The sequence below is a fragment of the Aquarana catesbeiana genome, linkage group LG10 (genome assembly GCF_042186555.1).
Source record: "Aquarana catesbeiana isolate 2022-GZ linkage group LG10, ASM4218655v1, whole genome shotgun sequence".
Lineage (NCBI taxonomy): Eukaryota > Metazoa > Chordata > Amphibia > Anura > Ranidae > Aquarana > Aquarana catesbeiana.
In genome coordinates this window covers 4,466,262-4,480,500 of record NC_133333.1, presented here as the reverse complement: position 1 = coordinate 4,480,500, position 14,239 = coordinate 4,466,262, and the positions used below count along the sequence as shown (strand labels likewise).

Here is a 14,239-nt window from a genome sequence, read left to right as displayed (position 1 = left end):
CCCCTCTGCTGCCCAGTCAGAGAAGCCTTAGTATTTTGTGAGTGTGTTCACGTAATACAAAGGCTTCTGTGAATGGGCAGGAGGGGAGGGGCAGGCTAAGCAGCTACAGCAAATCTCCCGTTAAAAATGCAGAGCTCAACAGGATCAGTGGCGGGCTCCAGGAACTGCAGGGATAGCCGCCTTCCAGGAGTACTATAAAACTGTCAGATATAAATATTTGAGCTAAGGCCAGGTGGTGTCATGCACCACGCTGAACTTCATAGTATGCCTTTTTTATTTTATTTTTTTTAACCACTTCAGCCCCGGAAGGATTTACCCCCTTAATGACCAGGTCATTTTTATTGCGGCATGGCGTCGCTTTAACTGACAATTGCGCGGTCGTGCGACGCTGCACCCAAACAAAATTGATGTCCTTTTTTCCCCCACACATACAGCTTTCTTCTGGTGGCATTTGATCACCTCTGCCCTCACCTGTCAGAACGGGGATTCGCCTGCTTTACCGCGATTGTAGGGTGGCTGGCGGACATAGAGTCCGCCGAACCCGCGGGCAGGCGCGCCCCCGATGTATCTAATGCATGGACTGACGTATAGGTACTTCAGTTTGCGCAGCCGGACCGCCCTGCTGCAGTATATGGGCGATCCGGAAGTGGTTAAACAAAGGAGCTGAATTAATGGAATTCAGCATTAAACTAAGTAGTTGCTCTCAATTGTGATGCCTTATGCAGGTTTTTTAAGCCTATAGTTTTACTATATCTGGATTCACCTTAAGGCTCCATGCACACTGGAGCTTATAAACTGCAGTTTATTGGAGTTCGGGCGTTTTTTTTTTTTTTTTTAAAAGCCCATAAACTCCACTCTGTTATCCTATGTGTCCATGCACACATGGACGTTTTTTTAGCTTTAATGAGCAGTGGAGTTTATGGGCTTTTTTCTGAACGCCAGAAATTCGCGTTTTCACCGCCAAAAGCCGATAAACGCTCATAAACGCGCGTTAATTAGCATTCGGCGTTTTATTTTTTCAATGCATTGTGGGAGTTTGGAATGCATTGTGGGATTTTTGGAGTGTCCTCTGTGTATTTTTATTAAAAACACCCATAAACGCTAAAAAACGCTCATAAACGCTAGTACAAAACGCTGTTAAAAGCACGTTTTTCAACCAGAGTTTTCTGCCAGCAATCTAGCGTCCAGAAAAAGCTTTTTTGAGCTTCAGTGTGCATGGAACCTAATAAAGTAAAAGAAAAAAAAAAAAAAAAACAACTGAATTGACTTGTCTGTTGCAAACAAAAGATGACATAATGTATGACAGTGAGGTGCTATGAAATCTCTTTGTACTTACCTTGACGTACTGCCGGAGGAAGAACGGACTCATGTCAGGTGGGGACGATGTAGTGTGAGGTTTCAGGAGTTGGCTGGAGGCCACAGGTTCCTCGTCACTCTGCTGACTCTTCCAGTAATCCAGCAGAGACTTGAGAACGTGGAGGCAGTAATCCACAGCGCCAGAGCTGAGCAAGGCAGTGGCAGTGGCACTGGAGATCAGAGAGGACGACTGTGGGCACAAAGCACAGGAGAACATACGGTGTGAATACATAAATAGATCAAGCAGCTTCAAATTTTCTTCTACCAACTGTCACCTTCAAGGGAACAATTTCTGTAAGTCCCCCCCCCCCCCTTCATGACCGGGCCATTTTTTTTGCTATACGGCACGGTGTTATTTCAACTTTCAATTGCGCGGTCATGCAACGGTGGTGTACACAAAGTAAATTCATATACCTTTTTTCCCCACAAATAGCGCTTTCTTTTGGTGGTATTTGATTACCACTGCGGTTTTTTTTTTTTTTTTTGCTTGAAAAATACATTTTTTTTTTCTGCTACAAAAAAAAGAAAAAAAAAAAAGAAATGTCTTCATACAATTTAGGACAATATGTATTCTGCTACATATTTTTGATTAAAAAAATCCCAATAAGCGTATATTGATTGGTTTACGCAATTGTTACAGCATCTATAAACATATTTTATATATATATATATATATATATATATATATATATATATATATATATATATATATATATATATATATATATATATATATATATATATATATATAGATAGATAGATATATTTATATATCTATCTATATATAGCTATATATATCTATATCTATATCTATATCTATCTATCTATATATATATATATATCTCTATATATCTATATATCTATATATCTATCTCCATACGTAGGTTTGTAGATGCTGTAACGTTTGCGTAAACCAATCAATATACGCTTATTGGGACTTTTTTAATCAAAAATATGTAGCAGAATACATATTGTCCTAAATTTTATGAAGGCATGGTTTTTTTTTTGTTTGTTTTTTTTTTTTGTTTTGTAGCAGAAAAAAAAAATATTTTTCAAGCAAAAAAAAAAAAAAAAAAAAACATATATTGGAAAATAAATATTTTTTTTTTTTATACCAGTAGGCAGTGGTCAGCGACTTCTAGCGGGACTGCGATAGTATGGCAGACAGTGACACCAGTGGGAACCAGTGACTCCAATACAGTGATCAGTGCTAATGACATTAACTGGGAAGGGGTAAGATCTAGTACGATCAAAGGATTAAATTTGTGCCTAACCAGTGTTTGTACTATGTGCTGCTTTCACTAAGGGATGTGCTTGTATTTAATTCCCTTTGCAGGGAAACAAAATCCAGCACATCCTCAATGTCAGGCAGCGCAGTGCGTCACCCGACAATGCAGTGAATAAAAAGAAAGACTTTGCGGTGCCCCGAATCGTACGCCGCACCACCCCCTAACCAGCTGGCAACGCAGAGCCGTTGGTAGCACTGAATCGCTCCAGCTGCTCAGCGATTTAGCTTAGACCATTTGTGAATTCTCCCTAAAAAAGGGACCCCTCAGCATTCACTGAGAATTTTATTATGAACAATCTGGCCAGGCCTGCAACCATTAAACTGAACTTTGCTCACCTCACAGATGGAAGATTTGGAGCCGGATTTAGTTCTAGACATAAAGACGCTGAGCAGCCTCATGACCACAAGATGGACTTCGTTCAGAGGGGTACGTTCGTTCTTTTTGGAGACATCCTGGGATGGAGAGATGGAAGTGTGACTTCACTGTTCATTCAAATCAATTTCAAAATCAACTTGGATTTCAGTCATTACTGATTTGTTACCTTTTTGTCCAATCCAAGCTCAGCGATGAGTTGGGACAGCAGGTTATCCAGCGCCCCTTTATCCTTCTCATCTTCCCCATCCAGATCAGCAGTCAGCATTAGCACCACCTGGGGGGGGACAGTGTAGAGTTCTCAATCATGTGGAAATGTACCCTGTACAAGGCAAGCTGCTGACAGGACAACCAATGGCCCTCCTTACCTGCATGTACGGGATGGCGCGGACACCACCTACATTCCTCAGGCTGGACATGGATTGAAGAAGACGTTCTAGGAGCATGAGACGGACCATGTGAAGTCTAAAAAGTGGGAGGTAAAAGTTGATACAAGTGACTAATCTTTAGTCTACAACCACAGCCAAGTCCTTTTCTGAAAGAACCCATCAGGGGGGACGCCCTTTAGGCGTGTATTTAGTTTAACCTATGCATTAAGGTGGAAAAACTTCTGACACTGACCGCCCCCCCCCAGCCCCCCGTTTTACTCACCTGAGCCCGTTCGTTCCCTCAGCGTAGACGCGCTTGTCCCTCTCTTTATTGGGTCCCGGCTTTTGATTGGCTAGATTGATAGCAGCGCAGCCATTGGCTCCCGCGGATAGCTTTTCTGAGCTGACGTTTATGAACGCTTACAGGTCTTGTCCCTCCCCTAACCTGTGACTGGACAGTGAAGGAAGCTGCAGATAGAGGAGCTTATCTCTAGGTGACGCTGCTCTGTCCCATTAGCACATCCCTTGCAAGCATACAAGCAGTTTAGCACACCTGATTGGCAAATTGGGCTGCTTCTCCCTCTCCCAGTCTGATCTCTGATGTACAGGGACTGCAACAGGCTAATACCAAGTCAGATGCAGGTACATGCACTGCTTACACTCAGAAACATACAATTAATGAATACAAATCTGTACCAATTTGTGTTCTTTATATCTGCCTGGAGTTCAGATTTAACGACTGCCTTTTATCATCCACCTCCAGGTCCTACAGCAGGGATATGCAATTAGCGGACCTCCAGCTGTTGCAAAAACTACAAGTCCCATCAAGCCTCTGCCTCTGGGAGTCATGCTTGTGGCTGTCAGAGTCTTGCTATGCCTCATGGGACTTGTAGTTCTGCAACAGCTGGAGGTCCACCAACTGCATATCCCTGCTGTACAGAGTTGCCTGATATGGAGCTGCCTCTAAAAATCTAAATCTAGTGACAGTGGGAGGAGTTTACAGACCTGCTACTGGTGTGAACATCGCCTTCATTCTCTCCCTCTCCTTCCGAACCTTCTCCTTCATGCTGTCCAGTTGTGGTGCTGATTGCTCCGGTGCTGGAACTGATGCTTCCTGGCCCTGCAGGATGACCTTCCACTGTGGTGTCCCCGTAGGCACTGCTCCGCCCCGAGACTAAAAGACAGACAACAAGCTCAGTAATGGTTGTGCCAGGGGATCTTGTCTGTACAGTAATAACATGTAGACACACAACAAATGGGACAACACAGTGAGCCTACCTACTCTATAATGTACTTCTACACAGGGAGCCTACCTACTCTATAATGTACTTCTACACAGGGAGCCTACCTACACTATAATGTACTTCTACACAGGGAGCCTACCTACCCTATAATGTACTTCTACACAGTGAGCCTACCTACCCTATAATGTACTTCTACACAGGGAGCCTACCTACACTATAATGTACTTCTACACAGGGAGCCTACCTACACTATAATGTACTTCTACACAGGGAGCCTACCTACACTATAATGTACTTCTACACAGGGAGCCTACCTACACTATAATGTACTTCTACACAGGGAGCCTACCTACACTATAATGTACTTCTACACAGGGAGCCTACCTACCCTATAATGTACTTCTACACAGGGAGCCTACCTACCCTATAATGTACTTCTACACAGGGAGCCTACCTACCCTATAATGTACTTCTACACAGGGAGCCTACCTACACTATAATGTACTTCTATACAGGGAGCCTACCTACGCTATAATGTACTTCTACACAGGGAGCCTACCTACGCTATAATGTACTTCTACACAGGGAGCCTACCTACTCTATAATGTACTTCTACACAGTGAGCCTACCTACCCTATAATGTACTTCTACACAGGGAGCCTACCTACCCTATAATGTACTTCTACACAGGGAGCCTACCTACACTATAATGTACTTCTACACAGGAAGCCTACCTACACTATAATGTACTTCTACACAGGGAGCCTACCTACACTATAATGTACTTCTACACAGGGAGCCTACCTACTCTATAATGTACTTCTACACAGGGAGCCTACCTACACTATAATGTACTTCTACACAGGGAGCCTACCTACACTATAATGTACTTCTCCAGGATTGCAGAGAAGCCCAGAGACCACCACAGACACAATGGCTTCCTAACACTTTAAGGCCCGTTTCACGCAGGGCGGATCCGCTTTTGCTCAGCGGGGATCTGTCTGCTGATCAGGTGCAGAGCAGGCGGATGACAGGCCCGTACCCGCCCAGTTTATGCCCACTCTGCTCTATGGGCGAACCCGCTGCCCATTTACACCCGACTGTCTAGCCAGATCGGAACGAAAGACAGAGGGAGGCGGATCCCCTCCGTTTCGGATTAGAGGTAGGCGGGTGAAAACAAACCCGCAGCTCCAAAGAGGTGAATGGAGAGTCAGATCAGGTCTGCCTGAAAAACTGACAAGTGGACTCGATCAGACCGATCACGTGAAGGGGGCCTAAAGCTAAATGAAGTTGCAGCTCACAATGTCCTTTAGGAATGGCTTCATATTACAATAAGGCTTCACAGCACAGAAAGGCAAGATACCGGACTAAAATCACAATTCCTTATTAGAATGCTTGGTCTGGGTCAGTGAAAATATTGAAGCCAAAGGCTCACCATGAAACCCAAGCAGTCAGCAACGGCAGGGCTTTAAAGCCACACCCACCACCCCCCACCCCCCAAAAAAGGAAAAAAAAAATATATAATATGATCCTGATCCTTTAAAGCAGGATATACAGCACATTGCTTGTGCTGTGTCATTTGTCCCTCTCTAGGTTTAAAAACTGTTCCTGTGACCCACTATGTGAACTGACCACGGTGATCATGGCTGCTGATCACTGATCCTGTGGTCAGTTTATGTGCCTCCCTCATCTCAGTGTCTCCTCTCTCCCCCCTCCCTGCAACTCCTGCCACTCTCCTCCCGGCTGACGTCAGTGGGGAATCTCAGCCACTGTAGTGCTCAGATCGGGGAAGGAGATCGCCGGCAGGTCACGTGAGTGCCCAGCGGCACTGTAAAATAAGGTATTTTGTGGAAAAAACAAAAAAAACAAAAAAAAAACACAGATACTGCATACTGTATCTCTTTCTATAAGAGAGGGGATTACAGGATTTCTCAGTAGTGACTTTACAATCACTTTCAGCTGACTCTGGGAATTCGGCAATCCCCCGATACATTTGGCGACAGAGTGAGCAAAATTCCTCTTTTGAATAAGGACCCTTGACATTCTACCTGCCACAACACAGAGCTAACACTAAGCTAACCTTTCACTTCCTGTACAGTGAACATAGCATATCCTGCTTAGTGTCCCATTTACTCCTAGAGGGAAGTCTAATACTCAGGGGGTCCACCAGTCAGCTTTTAAGGAGATGCATCCAATGTATTCCCTGACTTCTGTACCACCAACACACAGCAGGGCATGAGGAGACAGCCTAGAAAATTGTGATCATAGTCTACACACCCACCCAGAAGCCCTCTGAGAAGCCTGCTAGATCTGGCCGAATTTCATTTGAAAAAAAAAAAAAAAAAAAGATATATTTGTAGAAATGTGCAAGGTTTCCTGGATTGCTCAGTAGGCTGGATGTGCATATGGATGGGTATAATTAAACAATCTTTCTCTGCACTCTAAACCCCAAACGTGACAGACGTACCACTATGCTCACCAGCCACCGAGTCCACGGCACTGCCCCCGCTCTCCGAACCCACGCTGCCTCCGTGGTCTGCTGGGGAGGTGCGCAGAGTGGAGCCATCGGTTGCGGCCGTGCTTCCTTCATCGTCTGACGCTGGAGCTATAAGCATGAGGAGAGCTGTTACAGGTAAAAACACAGTCTCTGACTACCGATCCAGCAAAACACAACACCCCACCCCCGACAAAGCAGCGGTGTTAAAAAGCAAAAAAAAAAAAAAAAAGTGACACGCAGACCCCCAGCCAAAAGCTTCTGGCCCTGACATTTAATCAGCACACACACACACAGCCAATGCTTCTCATTACCCATGCTGTTAAGATGACAGAAGCACCAAAAGAAATCAGGGGGGTTCCTCAGTTACCTGATGCCGTGGTGTCAGACAAGGTTCCAGCATCTAAGGATGAAGAGCTGGGGGCCTGTCCGGACAGTCCCAAACTCTGGAGCCCCAGAGCACTGCTGCTGCTCCCTAGGAGAAAATGGTTGGGTTATCTGCCATGAAATGAGCCATACAAAACCAAATGCAATAAAGGAAGTCTAGTTCTGGTGCTGAAAAATCCAATACTGGATTGCATAAAATGTTCCAACAAGCCTGACAAGGTCTCCTGTGTTAATGGGAAAGGAAGGGAGCCCTTACGTTGCTGGAAGAGTCATGCCACCAAAACCAATAATGGTGGTGGAGATAGAACACCTAACTGTTACATCTCTTGGAGATTTCTGTGTTGAGATCCATTCCCTTGCACGCTCAGGTTTTGTCACCTACTGCAGCCATTAAAAAGGCCCCACTGCCTTTGTGAGATTTTGTGTTCTACTATGGAGAATACAGAAGGAAACACCCCAAGAAGGAAACATACTTAATCTAGACCATACCTGCTATTTTGACCTCTTTTTGTTTGGGCTGACCTTTTTAATATGTAATTCCATCCTTAAAAGCAAATGCAGCTCACTGTACAAATTTGGAAATGCCGAACCTGAGTGAACTCCTGCGCATGCACGGGAGTGACATCATCCCTGGTAGGCAAATGACTGCACCTGGCAATTGAGACCTGGAAGCCGGCCAAAGATGCCAGCAACCAGATGGGGAGCTAGGAGGATTTAAAGCTAAAAATCCAGGAATTCAGCAATATTGCAAAACATGCAGCTACGATCTATATATATATATATATATATATATATATATATATATATATATATATATATATATATATATATATATAGATAGATAGATAGATAGATAGATAGATAGATAGATAGATATAGAGAGAGAGAGAGAGAGAATATCTCTCTCTCATATATATATATATATATATATATATATATATATATATATATATATATATATATATATATATATATATATATATAAATAATAGATGGAGAGAGATATATATATATAGATATCTATATCAATAGATGAGAGAGAGAGAGAGAGAGATATATATATATATATATGGAATAGCACTCTGTGTACACATATCAGTAACTATATGCACTCAGCACTCCTCCCCTGCACACACTACCCATCGCCACACACTCTGCATTACTCTCTCTCACATTCTGCACTATGTAATCCTAGATTCTATTTAACCACACCCCCTGTAAGCCATGCCCAATATTTAGCACTTTTTAAACCCCGCCCACTCCCCCCCCTAAAAGCCTAGGGCCCACTAATTTCATGATATGTCCCTGGGCGGCATGCACGTTGTTAGACTTAACTCATGATATGCCTGTAGTTTTTAAAATAGAATACCTGGAGTTCAGCTTTAAAGTAAAGTGCTCATTTGCTGACAGGCAGGTAAAGATGGTAAACCCCCCCCCCCCCCTCAGTGTTGAGTATATGGATTTAGCAGCTTGCAGGCTCTCAGCTATGATATTTGATGGCAGGGAACAGCTAAAACTAGCTGCACCAAAACACATTACAAGCCCCTTTCAGGATGAGATACAAGGACATCAATTGTACAATTATTGAGGGTTCTCGTTTGAGTCCCTCCTCCCAATATTCTTTTTCCTTACAAGACCCTGCACTGGACAGACGACCTACCTTGCTGGTCTTGCTGTAGACTGAGCGCAATTGCCAGTTCCACCATAGTCTCATCATCGGCATCAGGTGGGATGTCCAGCATCGGTGGGAAGCCTTCTGCTCCCGCCAACAGAGCCTCCAGCGGCGAAGGGTTTCCGTTATTCACGCTGTCTGCGCTCTCCAGAACCATCGACTCCGACTGGCAGGAACACAAAAAAAAAAAAAAACACGTTATTTCTTCATGGTGACGCTTTTGCTGCCATGCTAAAATTGTTAGCAGTGCTCAGCCAGTACACACAATTCTCACCACCATCTCAAAATCCCCGTGGTCGACCTCGTTGTGTTCCTGGCTTTGCTGCCTCACATGTTCTCCGTTCTGAATTACGGACGTCTGGATTTTATCCTCGGCTTCATCGTCGTCGTCATCATCCTTGTCACCTGGGGAGAGAGAGAGACGGGCGATCAGAAACTGCATTCCTCCGGCACCCGACTAACCAATCTGGCTTGCCTGCATGTCACATCACCAGGACCACCACAATAAAAGCAGACCCTTTCTAGCCAAGGGCGATAGAAACCCAAGTGCTCACGGTTAAAGAGGTCCTTGTATGGCGGAGGCATCCTAATTACAGCCACCCCTGAAGGAAACCAAGCTTTCCAACCTAGAGAGAATTAAAACCATGATGTACTGGGGTCTAGGTGGACACCTCGTCATTTTAGGTAGACAGGAGAATGCAGGGACTTCAGCTAGCACAACATGGTTTCCCAGACAAGACTAGCGAGGGACAACAAGCAATGACAGATACAGAAAATGTACAAAAAGGTGGTTGGATGTGGAGAACAGCCATCTACAAAGACTGAATCAAACTATTTAGGAACTGGCACCCCTTTTGTTTTTTGGACCCAGACACTTTGTAGTCTTCACAAACTCACATCAATACCACAACACCCAATGTAAGGTCCGATTCCCACAATACATTTCTCAGATGCTAAAGAAAGCCTACTGAATGCAGCGATGAGCTGGAGACAAAACAATGACAATATGAACTGTGAGCCTGCCCTTACCCACGGGGGTGTTGCTGCGTGGAGAGGAAGGGAGCGTAACGTGGCGGCGTTTATTTCGAGGGCGGAGGACACGGATTAGAGCCTGCTTGCATGAGAAGCTCACTGCAGGGTCCTAGGAATGAAAATGGTAGAAATTAGCAGATAAAAGTAACAAACGTGAAGTTTACCGGTTATCCCAAACATTCAAATCATCTTACACTGGTCAAAGGTTAGTAAAAGGAACTCTGGCTGCTTTTGGGGCGCTGTACTTTAAGCTAAGCACTTCAATTATTCACTGTATGGTAATGGAACAGATTTTTTTTTAAATATATATATATATATATATATATATATATATATATATATATATATATATATATATATATATATATATATATATATATATATATATATAATGTGTGTTGTGTAAAAAAAGAAAAAAAAAAAAAAAAAAGGATAGTTTACGCAGAACTTCACTCTCCAATATTATTTTTAATCTTCATTCTGCTTGCAGAATGATATATCATATTTACATATTTTAAACTTGTTTTGTTTACATTTTTTCAGTTACTTCCTGGTTTCTTGCCTAGGCAAATGTCATACATCCCAGGATGGGAGGGGGGGGAAAGAAAGAAAGAAAGAAAGAAAGAAAGAAAGAAAGAAAGAAAGAAAGAAAGAAAGAAAGAAAGAAAGAAAGAAAGAAAGAAAGAAAGAAAGAAAGAAAGAAAGAAAGAAAGAAAGAAAGAAGCGTAAGAAGAGGCGGAAGAAGAGGAGGAAGAAGGGGAGGAAGAAGGAAGAAGAGGCGGAAGAAGAGGAGGAAGAAGGAAGAAGAATTAAGAAGGAAGAAGAGAAAGGGGAAAAAAAAAAAAAAAAAAAAGGAGGAGGAAGGGGGGAAAAAAAAAAAAAAAAAGGGAAAAAAGAGGAGGAAGGGGAAAAAAGAGGGAGGGTTTTTTCAGCTAAGCACACCCTCCTGCATGCATACTTGAGCTAATGGGTAATGGAATCCAGGAAGTAAATGCTACACGAATCATCTGCCCTTACTCAAGATGGCCACGTCCAGAAACGCTAGGGGGCGTTTTCAAAGGGATTTCTCAACAAAATAAAACGAGATATGAAAAGATGTGGGAATTTGCTTTGAATAATATAATAATAAAAAAAAAAAAAATAGCTGCAGCCATCATCCAGATATCCCCCACTTTAAGTAATCATCATAAGACATAAGGGGGGGTGGGGGGGAGTGGTTAAGTCTAAGTGGTGTAATATATTATTTCTCACTTCAGCATATGATTAAGTAATGAAAACCTAGAAGCAGGAGTGAACAGGTCATCTCCAAAATAGATTGGGAATCCTAAAATCAATGAATTGTAGGTGGGCTATCTAAGCAAGCCTGTAGAAATATGGTACAGAAGGCGACACGCCCTGCACTTACCGGACACAGCAACATCTGCATGTAAATCCTGGAGGCCAGGTTGATGCAGTCCAGCTCACAGGTACAGTATCCATGAATGATGTCCACCAGAGCATTGACTGTGGCTTCTACATGGGTGAGACCTAGAGAAGACAAAAACGTTGTCCAGTCAAGAGGCAGTGTGGTAGGAAGCATTTTTTGATACAAAGGGGGAGGGGTACAATGACTTACCAGGTAGGCATGCAGGGGCCAGGAAAGCATTTTTGGGTTTGGATGCATGCAGCTTCCAGAACTGATTAACCAGCTGGTTAATGAAAGTGTAACTTTCCTCCTCTCCGCCCTTCGGGGGCTCCATTGCTTCTTCACTGCTCTCTGAATAAAATCAAGAATAAGAGTCAGAAAAAAAAAGTGTCACCCAAATTTCAATGGAGGAGGATGGCCTGAAAGAAGTAGGAACGTACCTATTTCCCCCGCCGGGAGTTTGGAGTCTGTGTAGTGGACGAGGTTGTTGGGACGCATGATGGCGATGGAACGAGCGGTAATTACCAATCTCTGGAACACCTCTGGATCGAGGTCCTTGCCGTCACGGAGGCAGGGGCTTAGGCTCTGGACGGCATTGCTGAGTAAGGCCTGATCCTGGAAGCACAGAGACAAGGATCTATTAATCTGAACTTCAAAACAAAAGATCTGCTTTTTGTGATGGAGAGACTTGGGCCGGACTGGATCCTCTGCCAAGGTTTTATCACTGACTGTGTGATGGCGTCACACAAAAGTTCAAAAAAAAAAAAAATCTCAGACGGGACTGCTGGGATTGCAGGGAGAGTAGTACAGGTATAGTTCATGAACTGGCAAAACCTACTCCCTGGCTGGCTGGAGAGATTTCCAATCACCAGACTGAGCAACAGATAAAATAGAACTAAAAGGCAAAACTTTTTGATGGAGTGAAGAGGAATTGGACCCCTTGTTAAGTTTTTTTTTGCTGTCTGTGTCCCCATTAGGAAGATTCACCCTATTTGCCCTGATAACCATCATCGTTGCAGAAAAAAAAATAAATAAATTTGGGTTGTCTTCAGAAAACCAATAGATAGGGGAATCTTTCAATGGGTATACCAATTCTGGTGACCTGGGGGACCCCAACGAATTCCCTTAATTTGCAGGTATTTTCTCACTTCCTGTTTAGCTATGGGATAGGAAGTGAAAGGAAATCTCTGCAATGGGACACAGATGACAAAAAAAAAAAAAAAAATCAAATCCGACAGGGATTATAAACCTACCTTACTCTATCCACAATGGAGAAAAAAAAAAAAAAAAAAAACAAAAAAAACAAACTTTTACCTTTAGTTCTACTTTAATAGAAGAAAAAAATAACCTTCCAATCCATACAAAATATAGCAGTTAAGGAAACAAAATTATCAGAGGACACGAAGCAAAAGCAGGCAGGATTCTATGGGAGGAGTTAAAAGCGGAGCTTCACCGAAAAGGAGAAGCTAAGCTTGCTCGCAACCCCCCCCCCCACCCCCCCACTCACTGGGGGGTGGGCACGGGTACCTGGTTCTGATAGGCATTTGCTCCCACTTCTGGGTAGAGAGTAGGTCTGACCCCTCCGCCCCCCACCCCACTGTCTTTCTAGGACACAGGTCCCTAAAGACGGCAGCACCATTCAGAAAGCACAGAGCAACTCACACATTCAGTAGTAAACGGGCTGTGAATCCCGAAGGCTTCACTGTCGGTTTCCCTTAGTGAAGATGCAAGTCGATTCAAGAATTGGCTCGGGGTGCCAACATCGCTGGATCCCTGCACAGGTAAGTGTCCTTATAAGTCAGCAGCTACAGTATTTGTAGCTGCTGACTTAATTTTTTTTGGGAGGAAACTGGAGATCCTCTTCAAAAGTCCCCAGCAGGTAGCCCCCAGTACTTTATGTGCCTAGTGTCCCATTTCTCCTGGAGGCGGCAGTATAACCAAGTTACTTTACGAAGCTGCCGCCCCCCCACCGGCCCGCCTCAATGAATGGCAATTAATAAAAAAAAAAAATTAAAAAAAAAAAAAAAACATGTTAACCACTTCAGCCCCAGAGCCATTTTTAATTTTTTTAAATTATTTTTTTACCATGGTTAAAAAAAAAAAATTTTAGGTCTGAAGACTAGTTAAAAACACACAAAACATGATATATTTTCTGAAAGCAGACACCCCAGAGAATAAAATAGTGGTAGTTACAATTATTAATGCCACGGTTTATAAAAAACAAAAATTTCAGTAAAAAATACACTAAAATAAATTTTAGGGCACACAAACAACAATACCGTATATACTCGAGTATAGGTCGAGTTTTTCAGCACATTTTTTTGTGCTGAAAGTGCCCCCCTCGACTTATACTGGAGTCAAGCACTTTTCTGCAGCAAAAAATTTCATTTTCCGAACCAACGTTGGGGTCCCGTATCTCGGGGCCACTTAGTGCTAGAAACCCCAGCTTTGGATATGTTATGGTACCGGTTCCACTGGGTTTGCACACTAAATTTGGGGTTCCTAGCACCAAGTGGCCCTGAGATACAGGGCCCCAAATTTGGTTTGGAAAATGTCATTCTCTGCTGCAGAAAAGTGCTTGACATTTTCTGAACCGACTTTGGGGCCCCGTATCTCAGGG

The 14,239-nt window shown here is 43.3% G+C and overlaps 1 protein-coding gene across 14 annotated transcripts in view; it reads right to left on the bottom strand.

Annotated features, from left to right (window-relative positions):
- The window catches only part of UBR4 (ubiquitin protein ligase E3 component n-recognin 4), a 110,591-nt gene that overhangs the window by 40,796 nt on the left and 55,556 nt on the right, over positions 1-14,239 (bottom strand). For 3 of the 14 annotated variants that reach the window (XM_073601517.1, XM_073601518.1, XM_073601526.1), the window contains 14 exons: positions 12,060-12,234; positions 11,830-11,970; positions 11,620-11,741; positions 10,212-10,323; positions 9,737-9,808; positions 9,448-9,587; positions 9,171-9,348; positions 7,494-7,598; positions 7,097-7,252; positions 4,391-4,559; positions 3,386-3,482; positions 3,187-3,294; positions 2,981-3,097; positions 1,337-1,546 (listed from right to left, as the gene is read on the bottom strand). In XM_073601517.1, coding sequence (XP_073457618.1) covers positions 1,337-1,546; positions 2,981-3,097; positions 3,187-3,294; positions 3,386-3,482; positions 4,391-4,559; positions 7,097-7,252; positions 7,494-7,598; positions 9,171-9,348; positions 9,448-9,587; positions 9,737-9,808; positions 10,212-10,323; positions 11,620-11,741; positions 11,830-11,970; positions 12,060-12,234 — 1,902 coding nt within the window. The remainder of the gene's footprint in view (positions 1-1,336; positions 1,547-2,980; positions 3,098-3,186; positions 3,295-3,385; positions 3,483-4,390; positions 4,560-7,096; positions 7,253-7,493; positions 7,599-9,170; positions 9,349-9,447; positions 9,588-9,736; positions 9,809-10,211; positions 10,324-11,619; positions 11,742-11,829; positions 11,971-12,059; positions 12,235-14,239) is intronic. The other 11 variants (XM_073601521.1, XM_073601522.1, XM_073601529.1 and 8 more) reach the window with 9 other exon arrangements.